This window comes from Ceratotherium simum, chromosome 20 (genome assembly GCF_057802395.1).
Source record: "Ceratotherium simum simum isolate JZ-2026a chromosome 20, ASM5780239v1, whole genome shotgun sequence".
NCBI classification, from domain to species: Eukaryota; Metazoa; Chordata; class Mammalia; order Perissodactyla; family Rhinocerotidae; genus Ceratotherium; species Ceratotherium simum.
The window spans coordinates 26869605-26887185 of record NC_141919.1 but is presented as its reverse complement, the minus strand read 5'-3'; the positions used below and the strand labels follow the sequence as shown (position 1 = coordinate 26887185).

Below are 17581 nucleotides of genomic sequence, written 5' to 3'. Positions count from 1 at the left end.
GACTGGCCCTAAGCTAACATCTGCCAATCCTCCTCTTTTTGCTGAGGAAGACTGGCCCTGGGCTAACATCCACGCCCATCTTCCTCCACTTTATATGGGATGCCACCACAGCATGGCTTGACAAATGGTTCGTCAGTGCGTGCCCGGGATCCGAACCGGCAAACCTCGGGTCACCGCAGCGGAGCATGCACACTTAACCGCTTGTGCCACCGGGCTGGCCCCCAAATATTCTTAATAGGGAAATATATAATTCATTAACTACCAATTCCCAAATATGTAAATATATTTAATACCTAATATTAAATACTATATACTACATAGGGCTTTCCTAAGGGCCTGGGATGAAGGAAGATATGGAATAAACTGTGGTATTTATTAGTATTGGTTATGTGGTATTAGTTAGAAATAGACTAAGAGTTTTAATTATATTATATTAGTACTTTTTACCTTCTACACATTCTATCCTCAATAACAAAGGCTGGATGCTTAATATTAATACTATTCTTTCTTCAATCAAAAATTAAAAGCAGGATTATCGCCATCTTATGCCTCTAAGCAACGACATAACCATTATCCCTAACTTTAACCGACTTATATTTTTGGTAGTGGGAGGGAAAATAGTTGGTTATAAAGCCCACATTTCATGCCTTCTCACTCAATTCAAAACCAAACAGGAAATCTCTAATCAAATTTCCAGCAAGTACGTGTTACAGGTGTTAATAATAATATTACTCTATAATGCAACTACTTTACTGAAGTTTTGAGAGGAATCTCAGAGATTTCCAATCACCTAAATTTGTAGATTAAAAACCAGCACCGGACAAGTTAAACTTGTACAAGATGGCAGGAATTCTTTTTTTAAAGGCTCTTTTTTCTATCCCATGTCCACAGACCATAGTTTTTACCACCAGGTGGAGGCAGAAACCCACGCTTGTACAGTTCCACCTAGCTTGGCACCCACAGACATTCAAAACTCCTTATGCAACAAGTTACAGTCTTGAAAAGGATCTTTATGCTGAAATAAAATCTGAGGTGAAGAGCAACTTTCTGACCAAGGTGATGAGTAACCTGAACTGAATCTTTTAGAACCCTGATCACATTTAAGCCAATAACCAACAAAAAAAGTTCTTTTTCTGTGAAGAGAATAAAGTATAAAAAGATAGATGAAACAAGGCAAAACAATAGCCAGCCACATGCATACAATTTTACTTAATATGTCTAGTATCTGTACTATATTCTAACAAGAGAAATGGTGAAAGAAGCCTTTATTAGAACTATGAATCAGGATTTAAAAAAACATAGGTATTACATTCATATAGTTCAATAGATTCATATATTACACCCATATAGCTCTGTATTTAATAAGAATATATAGTAAAAAGTATTCTTCCCAAACCCATCCCCCCAGCCACTCAGTTCTCAGGTCCAGGTTCTGACGTATTCTTCCAGAACAATACATATTCTAACACCACCAGCTCCCTCTTAAAAACAAATAGTAGCATTATTATATACAGCACACCTTGCTTTTTTTTTTTTTACCCAACAACAAATTTAGGAAGGTTTTTTTCAGTGAAGAGTGCCCCCTCATTGTCTTTTATGGATACATATCAGTATCTTTTTAAGTAACATGGACTGTATCATTCAAACAATTATAGATCTTACCAAAAAATATAAATTTCTAAATAAAATTACAGTTGGTATACCCAATTACAGGCTTTATTACAATAATTTAAGTATAATAAAGTACCACCTGTAAAACTTCAATTTTTTATAAGAGCTAGTCAAGCATTTCTAGGGCTAAAAAAATTTTCCTCAATAAAAATAAATAAAATCAACTTTTTTATTGGTCATGTGATGTACCAACTATATCGTATATTAGCATCACAAAATGCTAAATTTAACCAAGGTACTGTACCTCATGATAGGTGCTTGCAAATCCAATATTTTCCTCATTTCTAAATTTAATGCTGGAGCACATTGTTCTTCCTTAAAATGGGGTGTCCCCTTCATTTGTGGACTTCCTCTAAAAAAAAAAAAAATAGCAAATACACAGGATTAAAGAGAAAGATATTGAATTCTCCTATACTCTGTGACTAATATATACCCAATCAAATAAAGTAATCAAACTTACAAATCAGGTGTTCATCCTTCAGGTTTTCAAATGAAAAACAGACTTAAATTCCATTATAGCAGACATATCTATTTATCAATTAGAAATAAATGTGTTTGACCAATGTAAGTTGTGTTGGGGAGGTGGGAGTAGAGGGAGAAGAGCAAAGAATCGTAGGAAAAAAACCCTTAAGGTAAAAGTGAACTCTCAGGAACCAATAGACATTTTGTTTAAAATAACTGATGGCCCTTTCTGGGTTGGGCAGCTATATATACCGTTCCATACAGTGGACATCCAAAGTGATCCAAATCCTCACCTCATCTTACCTTACTCCACCCCTTATCCTTGATTGCTATCCTCTGGGTATGTATCAGAATTAAGCTCAGATCCAGAGAATCAAATAGGAGATGTTTCTTGGTAATAAAACTTACCAATAGCCAAGTGGCTAAATCTGAAAACTTCCTGGCATCAAATGGCTGAACTAGAGCGGCTGGGTCAACGCCAACATAACGGAGCTGTCACACACAACCCCTCAAAAGGACTATAAAGCTGTTTTGGAACCTTTATCTCCACATGGCAGAGGACCATTCTTTCTTAATGCCCGTGCAGGAATTTAATAGCTATCTGTCTCTTCTCTTACTATCAGCTGTCACTCACTCTTGGCAACAATTAGCTTGCTTACATCATGTTTCCCTCTCCAGTCACCTACGATCCTGGAAACCAATTTGTCAATACTATTAAAATTATGGGCGAAGAGTCTAACAAGTTCAATAGCTTTTAAAGTTCCTGGTTTTACGAAAATTATTTCGATGCTCAGAAACCTTTTTCACTTACTTTTTAATTTTAGATTATTTTTCATATAGAAGCTTGGTGGTGTTTATTACCATCCCGTTCTGCTACTGCCATGACCTGGAATATTTGATTCCTTCTATATGTCTGAATGGCTAAAGTGGGTAATGTTTAACCACATGTTTGTGTTTGACTGATGTGACAGCCCCTTAAAAGGATACCATGAGTTATTAGTTTACAGGAGTCATATCCAAACTGCTGATCACACACACACTGTGATGAATTTCCTGAGTCGTTCTCCATGTATATCTAATTTTAAATTTATTTTTCAAAGTAATACATACACATAATTTAAATAGTCAACAGTGTTAGAAGGCTTATGACAAAGGAAAAACCCCAAAGCAGTCTTCTTTTAGTGAGGCGGCAACCAGCTTCAATTCTTTTAGCTGTTAGCTTCTTATATTTACCTGCATATTTTTAAACAATATGTTTATAGTGCTTTAGCATCATTATTATAGACATTAACAGTTAACTTTCCATTCTCATTCCCCAGTTTTTCCCATCCTCCCAACATAATTATACCAAAATGTTTTCTTTTTTTTTTTTTTAAAGATTTTATTTATTTATTTTTTCCCCCCAAAGCCCCAGTAGATAGTTGTGTGTCATAGCTGCACAATCCTTCTAGTTGCTGTATGTGGGACGCGGCCTCAGCATGGCCAGAGAAGCAGCGCGTCGGTGCGAGCCCGGGATCCGAACCCGGGTCGCCAGCAGTGGAGCGCGCTCACTTAACCACCAAGCCACGGGGCCGGCCCTCAAAATGTTTTCATTATGATGTTTATATAAATATTTTTCACTTCTGGGTTAAGTAATATTCAGTGATTATGTTTCTTTCTTTACATAACTTAATTTTCCTGAAGTTAACTTTACTGCATGCTCTCATTTACTTGGTTTTCTTTAAACTTATACCTAAGTGTTCTCATACCCTGAATAGCTCTGACAAAAACAACTCTCAATATAATCTTCTATGTGGTCAAACCTGTTACATAACCTATTATTTCCATTTTTTCCCCCTTGGAGGCATCCCTCCTGATGCCCAGTGCCCTACTGTCTAAGTCTGCACAGCTATCATCCTGATATTTTCTTCTGTCATCATCCTGATGATTTCTTTGCTTCTTTCCTATGTTGGATCCTTTATTTTATAGATCCTGCACCCTCCTCTTACTTGGTTCACATATTCTTGGGGCTTTCTGGAAAGGTGCATGAGAAATAAATTTAGAACTCTCAAGTCTGAAATGTCTTTATTTTGACACCTGAATGAATGTTTGGGTATAAAATTTTAGGCTGCAAACAAAATTTCCCCAACACAAAATGATGCTCACACAATGAAATTTATTACAGCAAAAGACTACAACAATCAAAATATGCATCACAATAGGGCTGGTTGAATTCATATAATAAAATATTATGCAGGCAAAAAAAGAAAAGTGGAAAAACTCTTTAAACTCCTTGGAATGATGTCCAAGATCTCTTGTTAAGTGAAAAAGTAAGGGGCATAATGCTGTATATAGTATGTTACATTTGTAAGACAGGGAAGGAAATACGAATGTTTATATAAATGCACTCCTATTTTTAAAATGAAATGATAGCCAAAACCAAATGAAAATGGATACCTACAGGGGAAGGCAGACTACAGAGTGAAGGATGCTACTTTTTCTTTTTTAACTTTGGGACATGATAATGTTTTATATAACTAATAAACCAAATTAAAATTAAAATCAATAACCACAACAATCATCTCTAAAAATAGAAAAGAAACAAACCTAATTGTACATCAAGTTAGCAGCAAAAATAAAGAATTACTTCAAGTAACTTTGAAACTCAGTAGTTTGCGCATCCTTAATGGGAAATTTTGTAAGGACAAAACCATAAAAGAATCAAGCTGTATTCAGTAATCATATTGTTATAATAATACTGATACTATTTTGGAGCTACTATGAATACAATAGGATAAAGTAAATAAGTGATTATGTTTATGTTATTGGGCACCAAGGTTATCAATAAGAGAAGAATACACAAATATAAAACCAGAGAAGTAAAACTTGAACTTTTAAAACTTAATTTTTAAAGCCTTTAAAAACTTTAACTTATAACAATCTTTAATTTGAATCGGAGATATCAGTATTAACTCACAATATATTTTTCTCTTTCTAAAGTTTACTTTTTATTTTTAGCTCTGTTCACTACAAAGTCCTAAAACCAAATACAACAAAATAACAATTAGCATCAAGTCATGGTCTTCAAAATACCATTTAGCACTGAAAGAAACCAAAGTTCTTTGGAGAGTTGATTTATTCCAAGTCAGGGGCAGGAAACGGTAAAATGAGCCTTGCACCTGAAAGCAAAGATGCCATTTAAACGACACCATTTCTATGGGCTCCTCCACGGGCTAAAGATGTGACCATTTGATCACTGAAAAGAATGACTGCAATTGATTAAAACTCAAATATATAAAAACGCCTGCATTCACAACAGTACTAAAAAACACTCATTAGTTACCTCTGAAGTTCTTAGGGCTCATTACTGTAAAAACAGAAAAGTAAAGGGAAAGAATCAAACATCTCTTCTGTCTTTCCTGTATGGACTATATTTCAGGGTAAACATCAAACAGATAATGAAAGAAAGTTCTTCTTTATATAATCACATCTAAAGAAGGCAGAAGGTATGGTAGAATCAAAAAAATCACATCTTGCAATCCTTAACAAAACAACAGATCTAGGGAATAATCATCAGCTATAGTAGACCAAACCATTAGGTAAAAGTGCAAACTTAAGACATATCCACCAAATGCAACAGACTGGGGTTTGAAAAAACTCCTAAAAAGCTTTGAGTTAAAATGGAGAAAACTGAACACAGACTCAGTACTTGATGATACTAATAAATTATTGTTAACTTTATTGGATGTAATAATATCGTGGCTTTGTTTCTTTAAAATGTCAACCTGTTACAGATAAAACTAAAGTATTCAGGGCTGAAACAATACAGTATCTGGAATTTGCCTCAAAATACTAAAAGTATGCATGCATAGGGGAAAAGGTGATGTTGATAACTCTTGAATGTGGGAGATGGGTACAAGTGTTATCATTATACTGTTCTCTCTAGTGTATGCTTGACAAATTCCATAAAACCACAAATCAGTATTTTTCTCTCAGCATTTTAAAGGTTTTGCACCAATGTCTTTTAGACTCTAGTATGGGGCTGTGGAGTTCAATGACATTTGTAATTACAGACTTTCTTTATGATCTGTTTTTTCCCTATCTGGAAGTTCTTAGGATTGTCTTTTGATCTTTAGTGAGTTCTGAAATTTCAGAATAATGTACCTTTCTACAAGTATGAGGACCCATCATTGTTTGCACTGAGCACTTGCAATCTAGTGACTGATGTCTTTAGTTTAGGTCTGGGCAATCTACATGTTTTGTTTCCTTAATATACTAATAAGATTCTCCATTTCTGTTATCTCTTTCTGGAACTCCTCCTATGTTAGATACTGAACCTCATATTAACCTCTAATTTTCCCTTTTCTCTCTTACTTTGTCTTGTGTTCTATATCCTAGGAGAGTTCCTCAATTGTTTCTTCCAATGCTTTCACTAAATTTTTTATTTCTGCTATGGTACTTTTCATTCCAGGAAGTTTCTCACCTACTTCTCCTTTTTTCTTATAGCATCCTTTTTTTTTTTTAATCAGGCAATATCTGTCTGAGGTTAATTACCATTTCCTCAAAGTGTTTTTGTTCCCTGCATTGCCTATTTCCTTTGAGTTTCCTTGTTTCTGTTGTGTGTGTCTCTTTTACTGGAAACTTTCCTAAGATGGCTAAGAATCCTTGGCTGTTTGTTCATGTTTAACAGGTTAATAAGAAAAAGTTAACTACAAGCTCTGTGTGTTCAAGTTAGATTTGTCAAGTAGGGGACCTCAGGGTAGTGGTCCACTGACATTTTTATTGAGGTCTTCAAATATTAGGGCCTGTTGGGTCATTTTCTGGAGTGCTTTAATTTCCCCAGGAAGGATCCCTCAGTTCTGCCTGGGATATCTAAGCACGGAAGCCAGAAGTCTGGAGCCAAGCAGGGGAAGAAAGCTTGACATCCTAATGTTCAGTATGACAACTTTCACTTAATTCCCATCTTCAGTTTAGCATCTCACCCTTGCCCTGCTCTGTGTCTGGAATCCTTTTGGTTTAATCAGACAATATATTCCCTGTCTCCTGTGAGGTGGAAACACAGAAATTCTCATTCAGATTTTTCAAACAATTCCCCTATTTATGGCCTCCAGCTATATTTGTGGTACTAGTGCATCTAATTCCTCAGTCTTTCCAGAGTTTTGCAGATCAACCAAGTTGTTTTTCATCAGTATCATGTAGGTAAACTTAGGCTCTCAGGTTTGATATTCTTTCTAAGTCATTTACTCTTTCTCATCCAATTTTTAGCTCAAGGGTTAGAGATACCTCTAGCTTTCATTAAAGATGGAAATAGTATTTCAACTTTTTGTTCTGTTGGTGATTTTCATAAGACAGAATGGAAACTTCATTATCCATCTTGAAACTGGAAACCTTCTACTTTCCTTTACATAAATACTCTCATTTATTAGAGCTAAAATATTACGCTAAGAATTTAAAAGCAAATTTATATAAATCCTGACTTCTCAATGACTTCTATTATAAAATTAGAGATAAATTTCATAGGAAGGTTTCTATCCCTTCTTCCAAACATACTAAAATGCAGCAGACAGTTAAAAATTACTTTAATAAAAAAATCTAACTTTCTGATCAAAAATATTATTACTTCTAGTTCAACAATAATTTGATAGTATAGCAATAGATTTTTGGAAGGTAGTCATGGAAGATGAGACTGGAAGGATAAGTTAAAGCCAGATTATGAAGAGCACCAGATGTCAGCAAAATAGCAATAAATTGAGCATTTACTAAGTATGAGTGTACAAAATGTTCTGTACATATTATCTCAACTGATTGTTTATAATTCTTTGTGACAGGCATTATTATCCCCATCTTTCCAGAAAAGAAACCAAAGCTTAGAAATATTAAGAATTTTGCTCATTGTCACAGAGCTATTAAGTAAAATAGTTGACATATGAGCCTGTGGCTTCAATTCCAGGTCCTAAGAAACTGAAATATATTAGAGAATTAAGGAGACTAACAATAACCTTTGTCTGCACAAAGAAATATTAGAATAAGTGCTGAAGAAAGGATTGGGGATAGAGTAGGGGAAGGAGTAGACACTGTAGATTAATTAGGAGACTGTTAAAAAGAGTGCACAAGGGCCTGGACTTGGGTAGTAGAAATGTCTTTTCAGACAACTTTATCACAGAATTTTTGAAGGGAGATAACAAAAGCACACTGAGAATTATAGTTCCTGCTTAGTAACAGGCTTCTCAGAGACAGACAGGTATAATCACATTGTATGCATACCTGGTTGTCATTCAAGCTATTGACACATATTACATTCTTCATTCCTGGGGACACAGAAGAACTGTGCTTTTCTGCCCACATAAAATTAGGTATTGCCACATGACTTACTTTCACCTATAAAAGATGAGGGCAAGTGACTTGTGTCACTTCTGAGCAGAGGCTTTAAAAGCCAACACTTGGTACACGATGCTCTGTTTTTATCTTCTACCACCGGGACTTAGCCTATGCCAACTTATATAGTATACTACATCACATAACTGATAGTTATTAGACTGTGGTCCAGTAAAACCCAACGAATTAATAGCTTGTGCTTACTGTTTATAAGTGATTTTATTAACTACATAGTCTGAGGAGCAGAAAGAAAAAAAAGAATGAAGAAAAATGGAGAGAAGTCAAGATGGCGGCATAGGCAGACTCTGAACTCACCTCCTCCCATGGACACAGCCAATTTACAACTACTTGGTGGAAAAATCACCCCTGAGAGAGAACTGAAAACTGGATAAGAGGAACTCCTGCAACAAACGACAATCCTAATTGAGGTGGAAGATGCAGAAATTCCCTTCTGGAGAGAAAAAATGCCACCTTCACAAGCCACAGCACTTCATGGCCACCAGGGAGCAGCCCAAAGGTATGCAGCCCTCCTTGGAGGAGCGGGGCCCTGAGCCAGGGAGTGCCCCCACCAAAGGCATTTTTTGGACTCAGCACAATTGAGACGAGTGGCATAATATCTGACTTTGCTTGCTACTAAAACAGTGGGGAGTACCCCCAGAAAAGCTGGTTCACAAAGAAATTAAAACCAGCTCTTAAAGGGCCCACACACAAATTCATCCATTTCAGAAAGCAACCTAAAATCGCCAGAAAGAAAGATGCACAGTGCTTTGGTGAAAAGACACTCACCTGATAGGCTCTGAGTGCATCTTGGTGAGAGGTAAGACCTCTCCAGGGACTGGGAAATTGGTGGCGGCCATTGTTGTGGCCTGGTGTGGGCGTGCTGACACAGATACTGGCAGACGCACTGGAGTGCTCCCTGGGGCCTGCTAGCCCAGGGTCTGCCCCAGTCACTAGAGCACCAATTTAATCCAGCTCAGCCAGGGCAGGCAGCCCACGATAGAGACTGGCCCCACCCAACAATAAGCCCTTGGGCAACCTGTGGGCCTGCTAAGCGAGCTGCCTGGATTCTCCACAGACTGGTGAGTGGGTCCAAGGAGAAGATGGAGAGTGGGGGGCGGCGGTGGAGTGTGTGGGGCTCCCGCCTTGGAGAGACTGAATTCACTTCAGGAGGTCGGGGCACGCACACGGGGCAGGACTGTGTTGACTGTGTGTGTGGACCTGTGGTCGGCGGGGCTTGTCAGATGCAGAAGACTTGTGCCTCTCAAAGACTCACATACGGGGTTTGCCCCACCTTCCAAAGACTGAAACAATTGGGTGCTCCTGTGCCTGAGGCCAGCCCCACCAAGCTGCAATCCTCAGAGAGCTGACAAGAGACCTAAAGGCTGGAGGCTTACAGCAATTATAAGCCCCTGAGCCTAACAACCTGCCATGCTGGGGGCCTACTCACTTAAAAGAAATACTGCAACACAAATGTGCTATTAGAACTTGCAGCCAACTGTGCTGGGGCTCTCCACACCTGATAAAGAGACTGAAGGGCCCACAACAACTACAAGCAGCTGAGCATTACAACAGCTGGCCAGGGGCATAGCTCAGCCTCCCTGAGCACCTACAAGGAGAGCAACCACACCACAACAGAAGGACACATGTAGCCCACATAGGGGTCACTCCTGGAACATTTGCAACTGAGGGAAGCACACTACCGGACCTCCTAAGGCGTCACTTCTGCAAGAGCAGGAGATGCAGCTGACCTATCTAATACATAGACACAAGCACAGGGAAAGAGGCAAAATGAAGAGGCAAAGGAATACGTTCCAAGTAAGGGAACAGGACAAAACCCCAGAAAAGGAACTAAGTGAAAGAGAAATGAGCAACCTACCAACAGAGAGTTCAAACAAAGAGTGTTAAGGATGCTCACTGATCTTGGGAGAAGAATGGATGAACTCAGTGAGAATGTCAACAAAGAAATGGAAGATATAAAAAATAACCAATCAGAAATGAAGAATACAATACTGGTAATGAAAAATTCACTAGAGGGACTCAAAAGCAGAGTAGAGTATACAGAAGAACAGATCTGCGAGCTGAATGAAAGACTAGAAGAAATCACCCAAGCCGAATAGGTAAAAGAAAAAGAATTAAAAAGAGTGAGGACAGTCTAAGGGGCCTCTGGGACAACATCAAGCGCACTAACATCCGTGTTATAGGTGTCTCAGAAGGAGAAGAGTGAGACAAAGGGGCAGAGAATCTATCTGAAGAAATAACAGATGAAAACTTTCCTAACCTAAGGAAGGAAACAGACATCCAGGTACAGGAAGCACAGAGAGCCCCAAACAAGATAAACCCAAAGAGGCCCACACCAAGACTCATCATAATTAAAATGTCCAGAATCAAAGATAAGAGAGAATCCTAAAAGCTGCAACAGAAAGACAAGTTACATACAAAGGAAATCCCATAAGGCTATCAGCTGACTTCTCAGCAGAAACCTTACAGGCTAGAAGAGAGTGGCACGATATATTTAAAGTGCTAAAAGGAAAAAACCTACAGCCAAGAATACTCTATCCAGCAAGGTTATCACTCAAAATGGAAGGAGAGATCAAAAGTTTCCCAGAGAAGCAAAAATTAAAGGAGTTTGTCACCAAGAAATCAGTACTGCAAGAAATGCTAAAGGGACTTACTTAAGGGGAAAAGAGAAGACCACAAATAGGAAACATTATCTATTTCCATAAGAGAGTAATGGATACAAATGCACAAAAAAGAGGTTAGATACGATATCAAAAACATAAAATGTGGGAGGAGGGGAGTTAAAGAGTAGAGCTTTCAGACAGAGGTCAAACTAAAGAGACCATCAACTTAATATAGATTCCTATATATGCAGGTTACTGTATACGGACCGCATGGTAATCACAAACCAGAAACCTATAGTAAATACAAAAAAAAAAAAAAAAAAAAACCTAAGAGAAAAGAAACCAAACATAATACTAAAGAAATCCATCAAACCACAAGGGAAGAGAACAAGAGAAGAAGAAAAAAACAGAGAAGGACTACTAAAACACCAAGGGGAAAAAAGTTAAAAAATGACAGTAAGTATATACTTATCAATAGCTACTTTAAACGTCAATGGACCAAACGCTCCAATTAAAAGGCACAGGGTGGGGGCCGGCCCCATGGCTTAGTGGTTAAGTGCGCGCGTGCTCCGCTACTGGCAGCCCGGGTTCGGATCCCGGGCGTGCACCGATGCACTGCTTCTCCGGCCATGCTGAGGCCGCGTCCCACATAGAGCAACTAGAAGGATGTGCAACTGTGACATACAACTATCTACTGGGGCTTTGGGGGGAAAAAAAAAAAGGAGGAGGATTGGCAATAGATGTTAGCTCAGAGCCGGTCTTCCTCAGCAAAAAGAGGAGGGTTAGCATGGATGTTAGCTCAGGGCTGATATTCCTCACAAAAAAAAAAGGCATAGGGTGACTGAATGGATAAAAAAACAAGACCCATATATATGCTGCATACAAGAGACACACTTCAGACCTAAAGACACTCACAAACTGAAAGTGAAGGGATGGAAAAAGATACTCCAGGCAAATGGCAATGAAAAGAAAGCTGGGATAGCAATACTCATATCAGAAAAAATAGACTTTAAAACAAAAACTATAAAAAGAGACAAAGAAGGGCATTACATAATGACCAAGGGCACAATCCAACAAGAGAATATAACACTTGTAAATATATATGCACCCAACATAGGAGCACCTAAATATATAAAGCAATTATTAACAGACATAAAAAGAGAAATAGACAGTAACACAATAATAGTAGGGGACTTTAACACTCCACTTACACGAACGGATAGATCAGCCAAACAGAAGATCAATAAGGAAACAATGGCCTTAAATGACACACTAGAACAGATAGACCTAGTAGATATATACAGAACATTCCACCCGAAAAGCTAAGCATATATGTTCTTTTCAACTGCACATGGAACATTCTCCAGGATTGATCACATAGCAGGCCACAAAACAAGTCTGCATAAATTGAAGAAGACTGAAATAATACCAAGCATCTTTTCTGACCACAATGGTATAAAACTAGAAATCAACTATAGGAAGAAAATCAGAAAAACCACAAATATGTGGAGATCAAACAAAATGCTAATGAACAACGACTGGGTCAACAAAGAAATCAAAGGAGAAATCAAAATACACCTGGAGACAAATGAAAATACGACATGCCAGAATTTACGGGATACAGCAAAAGCGGTTCTAAGAGGGAAGTTTATAGCAATACAGGCCTATCTCAAATAAATAATCTAACAGTGCAGCTAAAGGAACAGGAAAAAGAAGAACAAACAAAGCCCAAAATCAGTAGAAGGGAAATAATAAAAATCAGAGCAGAAATAAAATGAAATAGAGACTGAAAAAAAAAATAGAAAAAATTAATAAAACCAAGAGCTGGTTCTTTGAAAAGATAAACAAAATTGACAAACCTTTAGCTAGACCCACCAAGAAAAAAAGAGAGAAGGCTCAAATAAATAAAATCAGAAATGAAAGAGGAGAAATTACAATAGACACCTCAGAAATACAAAAGATTATAAGAGAATACTATGAAAAGCTATATGCCGGGGCCGGCCCGGTGGTGCAAGCGGTTAAGTGCGCGTGCTCCACTGCGGCGGCCCGGGGTACGCTGGTTCGGATCCCGGGCGCGCACCGACGCACTGCTTGGCAAGCCATGCTGTGGCGGCGTCCCATATAAAGTGGAGGAAGATGGGCACAGATGTTAGCCCAGGGCCGTCTTCCTCAGCAAAAAAAGAGGAGGATTGGCGGATGTTAGCACAGGGCTGATCTCCTCACAAAAAAAAAAAAAAAAGAAAGAAAGAAAAGCTATACGCCAAGAAATTCGACAATCTGGAAGAAATGGATAAATTCTTAGAATCATACAACCTTCCAAAACTGGATCAAGAAGAAATAGAGAATTTGAATAGACCAACCACTAGTAAGGAAATCAAAAACCTCCCCAAAAATAAACGTCCAGGACCAGACGGCTTCCCTGCTGAATTCTACCAAACATTCAAAGAAGACTTAATACCTATCCTTCTCAAACTCTTCCAAAAATTGAGGAGGGGGGGAAGCTCCCTAATTCATTCTACGAAGCCAACATTACCCTGATACCAAAACCAGACAAGGACAACACAAAAAAAGAAAATTACAGGCCAATATCACTGATGAACATTGATGCAAAAATCCTCAACAAAACACTAGCAAATCGCATACAACAATACATTAAAAAGATTACACACCACGATCAGGTGGGATTTATTCCAGGTATGCAGGGATGGTTCAACATTTGCAAATCAATCAACGTGATACACCACATTAATAAAATGAAGAATAAACATTACATGATCATCTCAATAGATGCAGAGAAAGCATCTGACAAGATACAGCATCCATTTATGATAAAAACTCTGAATAAAATGGGTATAGAAGGAAAGTACCTCAACATTAATAAAGGTCATATATGACAAACCACAGCTAATATCCTTAACAATGAAAAACTGAAAGCTATCCCTCTAAGAACAGGAACCAGACAAGGATGCCCACTCTCACCACTCCTATTTAACATAGTATTGGAAGTCCTAGCCAGAGCAATGAGGCAAGAAAAAGAAATAAAAGGGATCCAAATTGGAAAGGAAGAAGTGAAACTGTCACTATTTTCAGATGACATGATTTTATATATAGAAAACCCTAAAGAATCCACTAAAAATCTTTTAGAAGTAATAAACACATACAGTAAAATTGCAGGATACAAAATCAACATACAGAAATCAGTTGCATTTCTATATGCTAACAAGAAGTAGCAGAAAGAGAAATTAAGAATACAATCCCATTTAGAATTGCAACAAAAAGAATAAAATACCTAGGAATAAACTTAACCAAAGAGGTGAAAGATCTGTACACCGAAAGGTATAAAACACTGCTGAAAGAAATAGAAGACACAAAGAAATGGAAAGCTATTCCATGCTCTGGGATTGGAAGAATTGACATAGTTAAGATGTCCATACTTCCTAAAGCAATCTATAGATTCAATGCAATCCCTATCAAAAGTTCCAACATTTTACATAGAAATAGAACAAAGAATCCTAAAATTTATATGGAACAACAAAAGACCCCAAACAACTAAAGGAACCCTGAGAAAAAAGAACAAAGCTGGAGGTATCACACTCCTTGATTTCAAAATATACTACAAAGCTATAGTAACCACAATGGCATGGTACTGGCACAAAAACAGACACACAGATCAATGGAATAGAATCAAAAGCCCAGAAATAAACCCACACATCTTCGACAAAGGAGCCAAGAGCATACAATGGAAAAAGGAAAATCTCTTCAACAAATGGTGCTGGGAAAACTGGACAGCCACATGCAAAAAAATAAAAGTAGACCATTACCTTACACCATACACAAAAATTAACTCAAAATAGCTTAAAGACTTGAATGTAAGACCTGAAAATATGAAACTTCTAGAAAAAAGCATAGGCAGTATGCTCTTTGACATTGTTCTTAGCAACATTTTCAAGCACCATGTCTGACTGGGCAAGAGAAACAACAGAAAAAATAAGCAAATGGGACTACGTCAAAGTAAAAAGTTTCTGCACAGCAAAGGAAACCATCAACAAAACGAAAAGACAACCTAACAACTGGGACAAGATATTTGCAAACCATACATGTGATAAGGGGTTAATCTCCAAAATATATAAAGAACTCATGCATCTCAATAACAAAAAAACTAACAACCCAATTACAAAATGGGCTAAAGACCTGAACAGACATTTTTCCAAAGAAGATATACAGATGGCCAACATGCAGATGAAAAGATGTTCAACGTCATTAACCATCAGGGAAATGCAAATCAAAACTACAAGGAGATATCACCTCATGCCCATCAGAATAGCCATAATAAGACAGGAAACAACAAGTGTTGCAGAGGATGTGGAGAGAAGGGAATTCTCATACACTGCTGGTGGGGGTGCAAACTGGTGCAGCCACTATGGAAAACGGTATGGAGAGTCCTCAAAAAATGAAGGATAGAACTACCATACGATGCAGCTGTTCCACTGCTGGGTATCTATCCAAAGAATGTGAAAACACCAATGCGTAAAGATACATTTACCCCTGTGTTCACTGCAGTGTTATTCACAATAGCCAAGACTTGGAAGCAACCTAAGTGCCCATCAAGGGACGAATGGATAAAGAAGATGTGGTATATATACACAACGGAATACTACTCAGCCATAAGAAATGATGACATCCAGCCATTTGTGACAACATGGATGGACACTGAGGGTATTACACAAAGTGAAAGAAGTCAGAGGGAGAAGGTTAAACACCATATGCTCTCACTCATTAAGTAGTAGATAAGAACAACAACAAACAAACACATAGAGACAGAGATTGGATTGGTGGTTACCAGAAGGGGGGAGGGAGGAAGGTGAAGGGGATAATTAGGCACATGTGTGTGGTGATGGACTGTAATTAGTATTTGGGTGGTGAACATGAGAACATGATGTAATCCATGCAGAAATAGAAGTATGATGATGTACACCTGAAATTTATACAATGTTATAAACCAATGTTACCACAATAAACAAACAAAACAAAACAAAAAAAAGAAAAATGAACACTGCTTAAGAAATTCGTGGGATACCACCATGCATATCAACATATGTATAATGGAAATTCCAAAGGAAAGGCAAGAGAAAGGAGCAGGAAGAATATCTGAAGAAATAATGGTTGAAACTGTCCCAAATCTGATAACGACATGAATCTAACCATTCAAGAAGCTTAGCAAACTCCAAAGAGGATAAATTTAAAAAGATCCACAACAAGATACAGTGTATTCAAACTACTGAAAGACAAAGAGAAAATCTTAAAAGTAGCAAGATAAGTAACTCATCATATAGAAGGGATCCTCAATAAGATTAGCAGCCAATTTCTCATCAGAAACCATGGAGGTGGGCCGGCCCCGTGGCTTAGTGGTTAAGTGTGCGCGCGCCACTACTGGCGGCCCGGATTCGGATCCCGGGCACGCACTGATGCACCGCTTCTCCGGCCATGCTGAGGCTGCGTCCCACATACAGCCAACTAGAAGGATGTGCAACTAGGACATACAACTATCTACTGGGGCTTTGGGGAAAAAAAAAGGAGGAGGAGGATTGGCAATAGATGTTAGCTCAGAGCCGGTCCTCCTCAGCAAAAAAGAGGAGGATTAGCACAGATGTTAGCTCAGGGCTGATCACCCTCACAAAAAAAAAAAAAAAAAAAAAAGAAATCATGGAGGCGAAGAGCAGTGTGATGAAATATTTCAAGTGCTGAAAGAAAAAAAGGGCAATCAAGAATTCTATATCCAGAAAAAGTATCCTTCAAAAATAAAGGAGAAATTAAAAGATTTCTAGATAAACAAAAGTTGAGGGATTTTGGCACAAGTAGACCTGAACTACAAGAAACACTAAAAAGAGTCCTTCAGGTTGAAATGAAAGGACACTAGACAGTAATCCAAAGCCATATGAAAAAGCAAAGAACATTGGTAAAGGTAACTACATAGGTAAAAATAAAGCCAGCAGTATTATATTTTTGGTTCAGAAATCCATCTTTTTAACTATATGATTTAAAAGACTAACACATGAAACAATAATTATATATCTATGATATTGGCATACAATGTATAAAGATGTAATTTGTGACAACAAGAACATAAAAGGGGAGGGATGGAGATGTACAAGAGCATAGTTTTAGTATGCTATTGAAGCTAAGTCATTATTAATTCAATCTAGGTTGTTTTAAGCATAAGATGTTAACAGTAATCCCCAAGGTAACCACTAACAGCTAAAACATAGAAGAAGAAATGAGAAGGGATTAAAAATGGTACACTGCAAAAAATTAGTTAAACACAAAACAAGGCAGTAACGGAGGAACTGAGGAACAAAAATGATATGACACATTAGAAAACAAATAGCAAAATGACAGAAGTCCTTTCTTATCAGTAATTATTTTAAATGTAAATGGATCAAACACTCTAAGTAAAAGGCAGACGTTGTCAGAAT

General features: G+C 37.7%; 1 protein-coding gene across 4 annotated transcripts in view; it reads right to left on the bottom strand.

Moving 5' to 3' along the window:
• Nucleotides 1-17581, bottom strand: part of RIC1 (RIC1 partner of RAB6A GEF complex) — a 154554-nt gene that overhangs the window by 50336 nt on the left and 86637 nt on the right. For all 4 annotated transcript variants that reach the window (XM_087444554.1, XM_004436819.3, XM_087444556.1 and 1 more), the window contains one exon: nt 1916-2023. In XM_087444554.1, the coding sequence (XP_087300680.1) occupies nt 1916-2023 (108 nt within the window). The remainder of the gene's footprint in view (nt 1-1915; nt 2024-17581) is intronic.